At 46.3% G+C, this 16,087-nt stretch overlaps 1 protein-coding gene across 1 annotated transcript; it reads left to right on the top strand.

Annotated features, from left to right (window-relative positions):
- Nucleotides 1-11,048: 11,048 nt before the first annotated feature.
- LOC148323918 (receptor activity-modifying protein 1-like) lies at nucleotides 11,049-14,431 on the top strand. The gene is made up of 4 exons (XM_088315783.1): nucleotides 11,049-11,195; nucleotides 12,173-12,218; nucleotides 12,314-12,449; nucleotides 13,418-14,431. The coding sequence occupies exons 1-4, from the start codon at nucleotides 11,193-11,195 to the stop codon at nucleotides 13,650-13,652; spliced, it is 420 nt and encodes a 139-aa protein (XP_088171909.1). The 5' UTR covers nucleotides 11,049-11,192; the 3' UTR covers nucleotides 13,653-14,431.
- Nucleotides 14,432-16,087: the final 1,656 nt, after the last annotated feature.

Here is a 16,087-nt window from a genome sequence, read left to right as displayed (position 1 = left end):
GTAGAACAGAAATCGTACACAACAACAGGCGTTCTTTTCACAGAGATGAAAATAAAGCTGGTGGTTTTTTTTAATTTGGATTTTTCCGGAGGCAGCGACACAGGAAGCGTGATCACCTTATACAGTGGACGTATTCCGGGCGGGGTCGCCGACTGCATCTCGTTCGATCCAAGTTAGTAAGACGGCACGACGCGAGGCAAAGAAATCCGGAGAATTAATGACTGCAGCCGATGTTGGATTGCAACATTTGTTTGACGTTGGATGCGATGTGGCCTGATTGGATGCCGGTTGTCTCACATTTCGCTTGCATCTCCTGATTTGGTTTTGAACTCCCATTTCATACTCGGGTGGGTTTTTTTTCTGAATACATGACACATTCTGGATGGAATGACGCCGTACAATTGGTTGGCATCAATTTGGTGTTCCGAAACGGACCGAGGACGACGGTGGAGGGAATTGACATGGTCAGTATTTGGAATGACAATTCAAAAGACAAATAAGAATAAAAGTCAAATTATTCAAGCGAATATCACTGTGTAATATTTATTCAACTTGTAATTTATATGTACTCTTGTAATCTTTGTCTCTTTTTTTTGTTATGGCAAAGCATTTATTTAAATAAAGTTATGTATTCATGAATGCACTCTGGTGAGATTTCTTTATTTTTGACTCATGAAGGACATTCAGATGACGTGCAACGATGATCAGTGTTGTAAGGTGGCTAATTTGTTGCAAAATCTCGGTCTGTTCCAAGAGGGCTAATAGGCAGCCGGAGATTGTCTTGTTTAAAGTCGAATGATCCCGGCAGTAAGCGTCGTCTAATCTCCTGGGCCCGAGCTGCTAAACCTCTTAGACGTGAGTCTGAGACATCAGGGCTCTTCGGCAACCGTATCATACGGCATGCACGACGTGACTTTGGGAAGCCTCGCCTGCAGCCGGGTCGCCTGCTTTGCTCGAAAAGATTGCGCAGGAACGAGGAAGTCATTGAAGACGCGTTTCGCCATTCCAAAAAAAACCAAAAAAAAACGCCCAAACGAACCACTTGCGCCAAAAATGCAAACAACGGACAGTAAGCCTTGCGATTTTGATATTTTGTTTTTATGAGTGAGGCCTTCAGATATGAGCAGCTCAGTCTTTTTTTAGCTTCCAGCAGTTTGGCAGATCAAAAACTTTCTTGAAAGAAGATGCTTCAAGCTCTTCATTGACGAGTCAAGCGAAACATAAACCTACGTTCAAAACAATCACATACCGAAGTCTGCTAGCTACATGCTAATGCTAATATACACAAAGAGTGAAGCAACGCATGTAGACAGATAATACAATATTCCACAAAGAATGCAGTTGGCGGAAGACATGAAGACATGCGCCGCAAACATATTCGTTGTTGGGAATGTCCAAGACGCAATCCCTTGAAATCTCCAGCTCAGCTACAAATCAGTGGTGGCCTCTTTTTGCCAGTGAAAAGGAAGCGGAAGATGGAGTAGAGCTGCGAGGACATGAGTAGATATCGTCCGGTGGAAAAGAGGCTTAATGGGCACTTTATTAACAGAGGGCTGTTGCTATGGTGTCGCTTGGAACTCTTAGCGAAGCTGCTTACAGTTGGGACACCCCCCTGCCCCTCCTCCTGACTTTAGGCGTCGTTGGAATGTTAACACACCAACACTCACCCCGCTGGACGTTCGGGGAGATGTTACAGTGGCGCGGAGAAAAGAAAAACACATTTCAGACACGTTGGACAAGTCATGAAAAAAAAAAGCCACAAAGGGGGTGTGTTAGTTGAACAGAGCGTATGAAGTGGGTGTGTGTGAAGTAGGCGTGTCGGGTGGAGGGGTGGGCGGCCATTTTGATTGGGCGGAAGCGCTCTCACCCAATAACAAGCCATCTGCAGGTCATGCCTCCCGCTTGCAAGCCATCGACTGACACACATGCACGTGACAGACACTCACTATTTACCCCAACTAACCGTCCAGGCCGCCCCCCCCCAACGAGTCCCCGGCTGAGCTGACATCTACTCAGAAAGCAGGTCATGATTGAAGTGGACACAGTTTACGCCGCGCACCCCGGGTGGTCGGGAAGGGGATGACAAAAAAGAATAAAGGAACGGGAAGAGGCGGGATGGACGGGAGGGCGGCGGGCGGGGGGAAGACTTTCCATTTTCTTCCTTCGATGAGAAAGAACAAAAAAGTGACAGTTACAGTAATTACCCGGCGACAAGGAAGGACGAGTCCAAAAGGGAGCCGAGCGAGTGTTGAGGAGGTACAGTGTTCTCCCCTGGGAACGGCGCAAACAATGCTCCTGTTTGTGACCGCCGATGAAAATTGGCCGAGTGGTTGAGAGCGCCGCTTTAGCAAACGCTGGCATCGGTCCAAATCTTCTTTTCGTCTGAGAAAACGCTCGATAGGTCACTCCCGTTTGTCCCCCTCGTCGCATTTGGGTGGACGAGCCTAAAATTGCGATTCCAGCTCGTGTTCTTCACAACAACCTTCCCAGGAAGTGCGCCAAACTCTTGCGGTGCCTTGTAACCTCGCGCTTGGGAGCTCCTGCCGCATGCATAGCGACGTCTCCGTATACTTCAGTGAGCGTCTCTTTGTTTTGACAAGAGAAAGGGAAAGATGCTGGGATGGGCTTGTTTTTGTTTTGTTCTTCTGTGCTGTTTTCATGCCAGAGGAAGAAAGCGGAAGCCTATACAGCAGCGGCCGCAACCTATTTGCAGCCCCCTAAAGCTTTTTCACACTGCACTTATGCAACGCTGCGCGCCAGAGAGCAATCCGTGTGTTTTGCTCGGGAAATTTAATTTGATGTTGGCTCAAACTTTGACAAACTCCTCCGAGTGATCTCAATACAAAATTAATGGCTGTTGTTTGACCATTCCGAGGATTTGCCGGGAAAAAAGACCAAGAGAGGCCCCTTCGTTACTCTTAATTGTGCCACGCGGTGTTCTTCAGCATTAGTTATTATTATTCCCGGCCATCAAATCCATTTGAAATGAAAGAAACCAAAACGCACTTTTTCCTCATGTCTCAATAGATTCATACGTCAAAACCAATGAAAGTAACTCAAATTTGTACTTTCCTTGTTTGTGTCATGGTCCGTTTTGTCGCGTCATGTTTATGTTTTGTTTTTGTCCAGCTGGAGTGGGGGCGTTTCCTTCCAGCGCTTCGTTCCGGCCCACCAGCCACGCACACGCCTGTCTCTCGTCACCTTCCTGATTGCGGGACTATTTAAGGACTCCATGCCGACAACTCAGAGTGGCAAAATTCCTCTTGCTCCCATGTTGTGAATTGTTTGACGTCTCGTTTTTTGCCTTCTGTGATTTCTTGGTTTCTCATTTTTGCTCTTTTGTGAATTGGTTCTCCTTGTCCTTTAGCAGCAAGCGGTTTTTGTTTGTTTGTGTTTTTTCCTTCCCTTTTGTAAGCGTTTTTCGTTATTGTCCTGGTGTGATCCTCGCTCCCAAGCAAGTCTCCGCCACAAAAACAAACAAAGCTTAATTATATACCATGTAACGCAACGATGTTTACAATCTTGGATGCCTCTTCAAAAAAAGAGCGAGAGACTGCACAGAAACTAATTTTGCTGATTGCGTTTTTGGAGGGAACGACCAAGAAATGTTCCGAGGGGATGATTGTCTTCAGCATAACCTTGAAGGGTCCTTTTGCAATAAATTATTAAGTCATATTTGCTTTTTTTATTGTATATTTTTTTATTTTAAGTGCACACCTTAATAAGGAGACCAGCACAACAATAAAAGAAACTTACTAAAGCAATTAGTCTTCCCTATTTTCGCTGGAGGCCATTTTTACAAGCTGGAATATAATTGGGCGCTCTCGGGAAAATCTGACATCTCTGCCTGTGCACCTTGTTGGTTGCTCTCTCACGCTCTTTTGATAACGTGGCGTTGCGCAGGTGAGCTCAGGCCAAATATTTGCTGCCTGCAAGCACAAAGTATACAGTAGGTCAGACGCTGCCAACGTGTGGAGAAATGAGCGCTGTTGCAACGCGCCCGTGGCGATTGGCAGACGCATTTGGAACACGCTTTGATAATGAGGCCACTCATTGTCAATTATTTTTTTTTTAATCTTAAAATTTGGACTTGTTTTATTTTGAAATGGGTTCATTAATTAGAATGAATGTAACGTCAACATGATGTTATTATTTCAATAAAAAGTGTGTGCTGTGTGTCTGTGCGGCTATCTGTGTGTAAGACCCCTCAATGAACCCCACCCCACCCGACCCCCATCGACTTCCTCCTTGTCATCATTGCTAATTGCAGTGTGGACGCAACCACGGTCCGCCCCCTTTTTGCCATAAATCCAAAGTATCTTTTTATAAGTACAGCATATCCAAAATGCAAGGTACGTAATAATACACAACGTGGAAAGAAATGTTTACGGAGGCACGTGCTGTCAACCAGCTGTGAACTGGATCACACTCAAAACTTAAAGCGCATGCGAGCAAGAATAACAACAACAATGTCAAGCAATTATAAGTTTTTCTTATTTCTACGGTAAACGCGCAAGTAACGAGTGCGACTTCTCCAAAACATGGCAGTGGTCTGATGAGAGGTAAAACCGGAAAAAAAATACGAGTTTGACCGTGGCGTGAAGCTGAAAGCAATTCAAAAATCACAATTGTCCCCTGGAACGGCAATAATGGACGTTGGAAAGTATGGCGGGATTGCCTTTCCAAGAGTGTTATGTAACGTATACGGTGCTTGGAAGCGGTGACTCGTCCAATATATCTTGAAATTGCAAGACCGGTTTGAAAAAAAATGTCTGAGTCAGTTGCATGGAGCTCAAGTGGGCCTGAATTTGGCACGTCAAAACAAGCCACACATTTCTCAACATGAAAATTAATGAAGTTCTCAGGTTGGACGAAGCTCCTGCCTCGGGGTTGCCTCCTCCTCCTCCTCCTCATCATCATGAGTTCGAGGAAAAACATCACACTGGCACCGACGTGTCATTTCAAGAGCAAGAATGCAAGGTCGGCAATATTAATCAACAACAATCTCGGCAACAATCGATTTGATGAGCGGCGCTCTTTCTCTTTCATTATTGACTGCGACGACGCCATCAACCAATTGAATTTCAAGCAAAAACAAAAGTTGTTTAAAAAAAAGTGTTAGTTAGCATCTCTGATAAAGTTTGAAATTGATCTCTTATCAGTCGTCATATTTTCATTTTTTTTTTACGGCCCAATGCTGCTATTGGTCAACACCCCAATTTTCTGCTCAGCGTCGATCCCGCCTCCCCCTTCTTCGCCCTCCGTCCTCTTGGCCGGGTCGAGCGTGCGGCCGATCGCAGCCGTTTGGTTTTGTCACAATGGAGGAGGCGGCGGCGAGGCGTTCCGTCACTTTGCTTGGCATTTGAACAGAAATCCAACAAAAAAACCTTAAAATTGCAAACGTTGGAAATTTGCAATTAGACTGCTGATGATGAAGACGTTCGATGGTGACAAAGAAACCGAAGTAATCGGCCGTCGCCTGTGAGTGTGTGTGTGTGTAATTAGCCCCGCAAAAACCAGAGGCAATCCTTTTGGGTTGTAAACTGAACAAGCCTCCGAGGGACAAGCAAGCGCTGAGCTCTGACAACCAAAACGTTAACCGAAGCACGCTTCGTGTGTCTTCTTGGGCGCAAGTGGCGGCTTGCGGGTGTTGAGGAAGTGAAAGTCGCCTTTGCACCAAAATTGTTGTCTCAACTAATCACGGCTAGTTCATTCTCGCCAAATTAGGTGGCATTTTTTATTTTTTTTTGCCAATGGGGAGTGTGAAAGTACAATTTAGAAATCAGGACAGTCGGCAAGGCACATGCGGCCCGCTTTTTCTGATGCGGATTGGAAAGCTTGTCGTGGTCATAAACGTACGTGACGCACCTCGTTATAACCTGAGCTCATCCCAAACGGCCTTGAAATTGCTGCAAATGTTTTGACCCGCTCACTTTGCATTTTGCAAACGAACCCACCACAGAGCGATGTTATCAAGCAATGCGGAACGACGAGCGAAGGGCAAGCCTAGCAAATGAGGCTTTTAAATGGTTGGAAAAAAAATCAAGCAAGCCTTTGTTTTTGCACTCCGCTTGAAAATGGACGCGAGCGTTTTTCGTAGGCCAACACAAACTAGCAGGCACGATCCGAAAAAAGTTATTGGACTCGAAGCCTCCGGTGGTTGCGACGTATCTCGGCCGTTCGTGGCAGAGCTTTCCTCACCGCCACGAGACACGCGAGCTCACCAAGCTGACGAGCGACCGGGACCAAAGATTAGAAGCAAGTCTTGAGCTGTATGCAGCGACGCTTCTCAAAGACGTCAACGTTATTTACAAAATAGCGCTCGTACATATTGGCCGTGTTTGCGTTGAACGGAACGTCTTACGTCATGGACCAATGATTGGAAATATTTACCGGCTTTCAAAGAAGTTCCAAGAATGGCCTCGTGGCACGCTTGAAAGATCAATTTCTTTTCATTCTCGTTCATGCTAACTCGTTTTGTCTTTGTATTATGTTTTAATAACGGGGTTACAAAGCACAAATGTGATCTTTACTTCTGAAAAAACAAAAACCCCAAACGACACGACCATGAAATGGAGCGCCCAGTGAGCGGAATAATTTGTGTCATGGTCGGCCACCGTTTGAGCACAATAAATCCCTCGGGCTTTATGTTGCGAACAAATCACGCAGCTTGTTTGGCTTTTGTTTTGAATTAGTGTTGGAATGAAAAAGGAGGAGGGCTTTGCTCCCCACTCCTCCGGGAGACTCTTCCCGGAATTGCAAGCACAAACGTGCTCTCATCCGGGGTGAAAAGTCAGCGTTGCCTTTTGACGACGCGTGGTTCCGAGACGCTGAATGAAGCAAGAGGTTGACCTGCCGGCCCACGGCGGCGCAATCCACATGAAAAGAAGAATATTCGTCTTCCACCGCTGCACTACGAGGTGTCGTACGGGATTTGGGAAAAAGAACCGAATGAATTGCCAGCTGCCGATGACAAATGTTTAAGTGGGAGTGCTGTCGTTTTTATTCGTGGTGAGGGAGCCTGCGGAAGACTTGAAGCCAACATTGATGACTTCCCGTTCAAACGCTGACTGGGCCTCTTGAGAGGCTTTCATGCAACCTTCTTCATGAGCCATCGCCCCAAACAAATTCGGAATCTCCTCGCAACTTTCCAAAGTTAAAAATGAGATGATTCCGCAATCCTGTTCCTTGAAGGGAGGGTGTCCTGCCGCTTTTTCATTTCTGACTCACCTGATTCAAATGATCAAATCATCAACCTCGTCTGCAGAAGCCAAGAAAACGATTCTGATCATTTGAATGGAGGATGAAGAGTTTGGAAACAGATAGGACAGGATTGAAGACGTCTGCTTTAGAGATGATCTGCTTCCGGTTGGGCTCGTTTGGTGGGCGGATTCCCAAGTGTGAGTTTATCAAAGAACAAGCCCCAAAACTCTTCTTTAAATTCCTTGGGATTTTTTTCCTGTTCTGATAGACACGGGCGCATAATTATGTCACCCGGTGAAACTCACTCATTCCAAAGTTTAAAAGTGAGTTAGAAACTTGCCATGCATTACTCCGTCCACGTCTTTTTTTTTTTTTTTCTTGGTGCTCGCGCCACACCCAACCTCTCATGTCGTCCGTGAAAATGTTGTCAAAGAGGCTTTTCACCAAGATTTGCAAAATCTGTTGAGTTATTCCAAAAAGCAATTCCAAGATGGCCTTGGCCTCATGCGAGGATGCTAATAAATCGCGTTTAAGTATCGGAAAAAGCTTGCGGCGCAAACCAATGGAAGGCTTTGACGGCTTGATCGCAGCGAGTAAACGGGCAGAGGTGAACGATACCGCAGTGATTACACTGGCAGCGCCGTGCGCCCAAATGGACTCAAAGCGTTCTGAAGAATCGTGTTTTCTCACGCAATTGCGCTTTCAAAAGGAAAACCACGACATAAACCTGAGAATACGCGGCTTACACGTCTGAGGTGAATCGCGTGGAGGCATTTACAACACGCAGCAACCTCAAATTGGACATTATATCAGCAGTTCCTCACCGGGGATGCCAAATCAAATAAAGTGAACCGAGGACAAACCGCACGTTCTCCCAACTGATATTCAGCTCGCGTTTTTCACGCAAGTCGCACAGGATTGTTTTCAACGTTGGCAAGCGTAAATCACCGCAGTTACAGTAAGCGCCGCGGCCGACGCCAGCTGTGAGGTTAGCCGAGGTCCCGACTTGACTCTTGTTTTTCCCTCTCCGATTGACATGTGCGTTGTGGGTGAGATGCGATTGGTCGCATAAATGTGAGCTATGACAAACAAAGACGACGCGGTGGAGTGAGTCCACGGAATGGTTTCTGCCGGTGGTGGTGCTCACTGCGGCTTTTGTGTCGGGACGTAACGGAGGCACGGTGGACGACGGTTTCGCACGATGGCCTCACAGTGCAGAGGTCGTGGGTTCGAATCCGGGCTGCAGCTTTCCAGTGTGGAGTTTGCATGTTCTCCCGGTGCCTGCGTGGGTTTCCTCCGGGTACTCGGGTTTCCTCCCACAATCCAAAAACATGCACGGCAGGTTATTGGACACTCGGAATTGCCCCGAGGTGGGAGTGTGAGCGTGGTGGGTTGTTTGTCTTCATGTGCCCTGCGATTGGCTGGCAACCAGTTCGGGGTGTCCCTCGCCTAATGCCTGAAGATAGCTGGGGTAGGCTCCAACAACCCCTGCGACCCTCGTGAGGCAAATGTGAACAGATAATGGTGACCTCAAGAACGACCGCACGGTTCCAACTTGAAGATAGACTCCTTGGACGTAAACATTGTGGCAGCTGCGACGACTTCGAGCTGCTGTCATGTTGCCAATCTTCACAAAAATTCCTTTTTTTTCACCCTAGAGCTCTGCCTCTGTCGAGTCCGATTTTTTTTCTCAAGATGGCTTTGCCTCGACAATTTGCAGTGATATTTGAGAAGGTCATACGTACCTCAAGCTGACTTCATCACATGACACAAGAGAAAACCACCGACCTCTTTGGGTATTTTAACAACAACGACAACGACTTTTGCACGACTGTAGCAGCAGTACATGAAATATTGTTTTCTCTGACATGGATGTACTCGACCAGAAGCGTGTGGAAAAACAAAGTGATTACGCTGTGGTTTTTCTTAGCGTTGGGACTAGAAAGTGTTGACTTCCTGACTTCCCGATAGTGATACAAAAGTTCTGACATGAGACATGTTTCTGTTTCTTCTTCTTTCCCGAGAATCAGAATCATTTGTTGGCCCAAATGGAGACATGGAAAGTGTTGGCAAAGTGTCAACGCTCCGGGGATGAAAGTATGAATCAGAAGACAACAAGTGCAAAAGATGCCAACACGTTACCACAGACTGACAAGTCGACTGTTTATTGTGCTCCTGGCGAGGGGGGGGGCATGGGAAGGAGTTGCGACTTTGTCATGCACTTTTTGGGCACCCCCAGCAGAGGCAACTTGTTGGGAAAATTCTTTATTGCAGCCAGGCAAGTGCAGCTCTTGAAAATCATTTTTTTTCAAATTTGAAATCTTTTTACTTGCTCCAAAACCGAGAGTGAGCCTTGTAATCGGTTGCGCTTTATGTTTCGATGTTGAATGAAACTTATTTTACTGCACTGGTTTGTTTCCCGGAATGCGCCTTATTGTCCGAAAAATACGGTAATTGATATTTTCTGCTTCTGGCGTCTTTGGCGATCCAATACAGGATCCGCCAAAAGCTTGTTGTCATGCATGCAAAAGTATTTTGACCATCAACACGCTGAGAAATGCTTTTTCGTCTTCCCGACGAAGGACATCAAGCGCCAGACTGTCTTGTAACGGGAAGTGCGCTCCCCAGATGGCAAGAATTGACGGCACTAATTCTACAACACTTTTGCTTCGGTTCCTGATTCGTGTGATCCGTCTTTGGGGTCGGGTTTCGTGACCGGTGGCTGCGAGCTCTGAAACACACGGACGGCTTATTTCCAAATTGCTACTTTGGATGGTCCTGATCGCAGTTCTCAAACTCCAACTCAGATCCGGAGTTCTTTTATTTGGCCTCACGTTTTTCAGAACTCGCCACAAAAGTGCTGATACCCAAATGATGGGCCGATTTATTAGTTAGGTTAGACACAAGATGTGGAAGAGCCACACGCCAAGACGTTCCCGTTTACATGTTCGACGTATCTTGCGGCGGGCCACCGACCTTTGTCTTTACGAAGGTCAGCACTATTTATGGCATCGTGCACTTTTTGAGCCGAGCTGATGTGGACAACAAAGTCACACGTCTATCAGGCCCGTGTCTCTCTTCGGCCTGCATCATTTTATTTTTGGTTGTGTTGTGAATAATGAAAAGAATAAAACACGCTCTGTGGTGGAGTTGGAACGCTTGGCGTCAGTGACCCCTAAACAAAGCTTTGGATCGGAACCCACAACCTGCATTAGAATTCTTACGCATGTTTTTTTCCGTGTCCATGAGCGACTGTCGCGTAGACGTCACCCAACGCTCTTCTGTTTGCTCCGTTGCTTCGACTTGGCCTTTAATTTGAGGGCCATGGAAATGTTTTCTTATGACCGCTGTGCAGAAAAAAAGTCTCCACTCCTAAATGCACGATGGTGATATTGTGGCTGCGTGTTGCTCGGCGACCCCGAAAGAATGAGCGGGCGATCGCCAAACATCGTTGGAAACGTACACACGCCGCTGAGACGGAACGATCCGACGTGGCGATGAGTGAGATGTTTCAACTGGCGTGCAGAAAGAACAACCTTTCACATGAGCCGTTAAAGGCAAGGCCAATAAAATGTGCTCCCATTTTCCAGCGTAAGATTTCATTTTCTAAGAACCGTGATGCTAACATGCTAACCTTTGGGCCGAAGCGGCTCAATTTTGTATCCTCTGGGAAGGAGAACGTGAAGAAGCCAGAAGCCTCCAAATAATTCCATTCACGAGATGGGATAGTGTTGGCTTTTTGACACCGGGGCCTCTCTGGGATGGGGGGGGGGGGTAGTGTAGAGGGGCTGCATATGGAACATGACTTTAGGTAGCATGGGAACAGTCGGGCCTGGTCTGGGAAAGGAAGCGGGCCGTCGGCTGCTGTTGCGTCATTCAATGAGCTCCGACTTGGGGCGATAAGAGCAGAAGAGCAAAGAGGCTGTGACCGCTCGGCCATCTGTTGCCGTTCCGGAATCGAGCATCGAGCAGCTGAAACAACAACTGAAATGGTACGTACTTTGCTTCCGCTTTCGCCCACCTGAGCAGTTTTGCCTCGACTTTTCCTGCCAGATGTCAGGACTTTCGACTCCTAAAATGTCAAATTAAGAAAATGAAGACGCACATTCCCCACCCGTGGCTCCATTTGCCTTTTTAGTTTGTCAGCTCACAACATTCGCGACGCTTGGGAAAACATCAAATCCTGAGCCGAGGCGAGCTCGTTCGGTTTTGAGTCCGGTCCTGGAGAGGTTTCCATCAGGATCGATCTCGGGCTTCGGCGACGCTTGATGATTCAGACAAATAACAAGCGTCGGGCGACACGAAACGTTTCCAACAATCGGCTTGTGGGACTGCAGCTTGCAAATATTTCCTCTTCCCGTAAAGCACCTGAATTAGCACATCGACTTTTGAAGCGTTCCAAAGTGTTTTTCAGTGAATCCCCTTTCTTGGATCTGGCTTGACTTTCGCGCATCTTCGGAGCAATGAAGCGTGCTTCCTTTTTGGTTGACTTTTTGCTCGCTGACTGGAACGACAACGATGCCGTCACGGGGGAAGGTGCATCCGCTCACAATTTAAACAACACATGCATCCTTCTTTTCTTTTTTTTTTTCTAATGAACTCTTTTCTCCCCGAACATATGCTTTCACTGTCTGCTTCCCAGTAGACATGTTCATTAATCGTTGGGAATTTTCCAGAAGCAGGTGTGCCGCTTTCCCACATGTTTCTTATAGACGGCCTTCCACATGATTGCATATTTTCTTTCTACTGTCGTCTTTTCAATCTCAGACATGTTTCACAATTAACCTCCCAGGTGCGTCTGGTTCGAGGCATATCACATTATTAAGCAAGTCAGGTTTTTTCTTTGCTTAGTCTGTGATAAGAAGGATCGGGAAAATGAATTGCAGCCCAGTGTACCCGTCCGTGTATGTGATGATGCTGACGTTTAACGATGCAAACTATTTGGGACGCTGTTTGCTTCTCCCGACAGAGGACGTTGACGCGCTGCGTGCTGGCGTTTGTCTTCTTCTGGACAGGTGAGACGACGCGAACTACGACAAGGCGCATGGCTTTTCACGACCAATCAAATTGAAATTTTTCCCGCCTGCACGTGCGCGTCTGCATTCTTCAGGATCATCGGAGACAATTATCCACCCGTGTAACAAGCGCACGTTTGTGAGCAACGTCCACGTCTGCTGGTCCGCTTTTAACGAGAGCATGGAGACAAGCGGCTACCGGCAAGGATGCACGTGGCCGGCTGTCAAACGGTAATTTCCTGGACATTGTAAATCACGATTCGGGAAGGGCTCGTTTCTCCAACTCTTTCTTAACTTTTCAAGTCTTGGCGAGATGACAAAGGGCCTTCGTTGAAATGAACTCCAATTTGTTGTTCTCACCCAAAAATGCGAGGTTGGCGACGAGTCTCCTGCAAATGACAATTTGACCAAGATGGATGAAAAAAGTACTCCGTAGAGGAGGACTGTCCAAATTTTTTTCACATTTTTTTAAAATAAGGTTTGAGGGCTTTCCGAAAATATACAAAAAATATTCTAAAATATTTTTTTTAATTTTCATTTATTTGTTTTGTCCAATCTTCCCCTATTCATTGAAATGAGAAACAGAGATTTGTTTTAGCAGTGTTGAAGAAGAAGTCAGTCCAAGTGTTTATTTGGCATTTCCCCTCAGCTCACGCACTTGAGCACAAAGGGAATGAAAAAAAAAACAAACAAACAAAAGAAAGCACACACAGGATGTTCATGGTTGATCTTTTGCTAAGCTGCACACATTTGCCATTGTAGTCATTCGTCATGTTTGATGTCAAATAAATAAGAGAAATGCTGGCTCCTTCCAGTACTTCCCGACAACTTGGGTTTGTGGTGAACTTTCACCGCGATGCCCATCGTCACCGCCACCGGCCCTTTTTTTGTTTGTTTTTTATTTTTATTTTTTTGGGGGGGGCTTCTTATGTAATGTTCTCTGTTTTGGAGATGACTTCATGGGTGGAGCGTCGATGATGAAAAGAAGGCAATCTTGTTGCTCGGACTTGACTTTCCTCTTGCGGAAGTTGACCTCACTAAACCTCGGCTGACATTGGAGTCCGCTTACGCAGACGCCTCCACCCGCAGCATTTGACAAATCCAAATTCTTGAGTCCGATGTTTTGCCGGTCCGATCTTATTTGGCGACTTTTCAAGATGTTTGCCGTTGGCGCCATTAAACTTTGCCTTCTTCCGTAGCGTCTACTACGATCTCAAGTGCTGCGTGGATCACTGGGCCGCGGCATCTTTGTGTCGGAGTCGCGGATCGCTCGTGGACGACCTCTTCCTGGAGGTCCATCAGAAATATTTTGCTTCGTGCGGGCAGGTCCAGGACCCGCCGGCCGGCAAGCTCATCTTTCTCATCGCCCCGGTCGTCATCGCCACGTTGCTTATGCCGTTTCTGTGCGGCAAACTGGCCACGTGGAATTTGTAAATGCACGCCACACGTTGACGCTTGAAGCTGCGGAACAAATCACGCCGACTTCAAGTTGATTTTCAAGTGTCACTTCAAAGTTTGTCACGTCTGCATTTTAAAAACACTTCTGCTGTTTTTTTTTCAGCATCACTGTGTGCACTTTTTACACAACGACGCTCCCGTTAAACATCGCAAATTGTTGTCCCCCACGTGACGGGTCATGCGAAGCACAATCCAGGTGAGCTGGGGCTTCTATTTATCAACATCTGTCTCGCCGTGCAGCGGAAAAAAGTCGTCCGGGACCGGGACTTATGTTTTAAGATGACAAAATGCTGTCTTGACGCGACACAAGGCCGCCCGCTTCATTTGCAAATGAATTTTGTCCCCCGCCACATTATTGTTGTTGCACATTTAGCGTCCTTATAAAAGGTTTTGTTTGCATTCTGCACACGTCAATCAAATCTGGCAGCTCCAGCGGCGTCTGTTTTGTTGGTCAAATGAGTCATGTCATTTTTTTTTTTTCATTGAATTTGTTGGAGGCCGTTTCTGCCTGGCCCGGGTTTGTCTTTTTTTTTTTTTTCAAAGCATGTCAAGCGTTGCCTCATTGCTGGGTGTGTCATTCTGTACATCGGCATAAGAAGTATACTTTGAAATTTGCCACAACTTTTTATAGTCGCTGTCATGAAAAGCCAAACGTGATCGTCCGCCCAAGCCTCCAGACCTTCCAGCTCCGTTTGGACTTTTCTGGTGTGACTTTGTTTTTGGTTTTGCTGTCAAATCTTTGGAGGTCTGATTTATTGCTGTCATGTTTAATAAAAGAAAAAAGAAAACCTGCTCAACGGTGAATCTTTCCAAACGATGACAGAAACGATTTCATTTGCATGTTTGAAATGCATTTATTTCTGACAAAAATAATGCTTTACAGTCGGGTGAAGATCTTTTTAAAAAATTTTTCCCTGAACAGCAACATAACAACGAACCAGGTTCAACATGACAGAAGTGCCCAAACGTTTTTTTTATTTTTTATTCTCATGACTCATTTTCAAAATGGCAACGATTGCTTCACATTTCACACTCATCGTGCCCAATTCGTGTTTCAGTTAACCACCTTGTATTTTTTGGGGCGTTGAAATACCGTCACAATACGTTTAAATTGAAGTTGTCATCATCGGAGAGCTCATTATGGCCGATTTTCATCTTCGGCCGGTGGGTGCGGAATGTCCATCCCGCGGTGAACGGTGAAGACATCGGGCCCAGCCGAACCATCCAAAACATTGATTTTTTTTTTTCTCCATATCCAAGAGAACGTGATGCCATTGTCCCGCGTGCGTTCCAAATTCTTTGAATGCGTCTCTTGCACTAAATAAGAAGTTGGGAAAGGGAGCGGTCCAAATGGACCCAAGTCAAAGTATTTCTCTCAACTTGCGGACGGACAAAGCCAAAGTTGCACAACAATACACAAACGCTGTGGCTTCTTTGACCTCGTCTTGTTTTTCTTGCGCGACAAGACATCTGAACTTGCTGTAGAGATTAAACAAACACTCGCAAAACATGAAATCAAATCAGCGGAGGGGATGGGGGCGGGGCTTGCACGTTATTAAAATCGCTTTTCAAAAGTTATTAGTTTATTTACAGGGGATCATAAAAAGCAAAGAATAAGATGAGTCTGTAACTTAGTTTCTTTGTCCAAAAATAAATAAATAAATAAATAATTCTTCTTCTACCCACGTGCTTGTGGGACGCAATCCACAAAGTCAGAAGGTGTCTGAATCAAAGACGAAAATAAAAGAAGCGAGCGAGTACGGGTGGTCCGCCCAAAATGTGCCGAATAAAGACTGTTGACGGCCCAAATTTTTGTGGCTTCGGCGAAACAAAACACAAGTCGTTCCCTTTTCAACGTGCATCTTTCAACAATCCAACAAGCAGACAGGACAGATTAGCGGCAGCGCACATTTTATTGTCGCCATTCCTTGTGCAAATAGCGGCCGACGTGCACGTGACACTTTGCTCGTGGCCAAAGTGGCACAAATGTGCACAAGCCAGCGCTTGTCAGAAAAAAAAAAAAAGTGGTTGGAAAAAGTTGATAACATTGCGTAGTTGGCTTGGTCGCGACACGGTAGCTCCGCCCCCATTTTCCATGCTGACAAAAAAACAAAAGCGTCACCTCAAAACACAAAGTGACCACAAACCTTTTTTGTATTTTGAGACACCTGGCTATGCTTTCAAATTGTCAGCAGAAGACACAAAAAAATGTTTCGTTAAACGTTCCAAGACATCGCTGGTGGAGCATTTGGCCGTCGACGTGGGCGTGGTCGCGGAGCATTTTGCTTCATTGTTTAGCGTCTGGGTCTGAAATGTTCACGATTGCTCCGCTCTCAGACCCGAGCCATTCCGGGCACGCATTTTGTGGCCTGAAATGTGGCACCGTGCCGCGGCGCAAATTGGCCGAGCGA

Source organism: Idiotropiscis lumnitzeri, chromosome 14 (assembly GCF_059441095.1).
Source record: "Idiotropiscis lumnitzeri isolate Australia: NSW breed Sydney's pygmy pipehorse chromosome 14, RoL_Ilum_1.0, whole genome shotgun sequence".
NCBI classification, from domain to species: Eukaryota; Metazoa; Chordata; class Actinopteri; order Syngnathiformes; family Syngnathidae; genus Idiotropiscis; species Idiotropiscis lumnitzeri.
This window is presented reverse-complemented; position numbering and strand designations above follow the sequence as displayed.

Excerpts from the sequence above, each read along its gene's own strand:
- LOC148323918 (XM_088315783.1), top strand. Across the intron at positions 12,219-12,313 it reads GTTTGTCTTCTTCTGGACAG|GATCATCGGAGACAATTATC; the intron begins GTGAGACGACGC and ends TGCATTCTTCAG. Across the intron at positions 12,450-13,417 it reads ACGTGGCCGGCTGTCAAACG|CGTCTACTACGATCTCAAGT; the intron begins GTAATTTCCTGG and ends CTTCTTCCGTAG.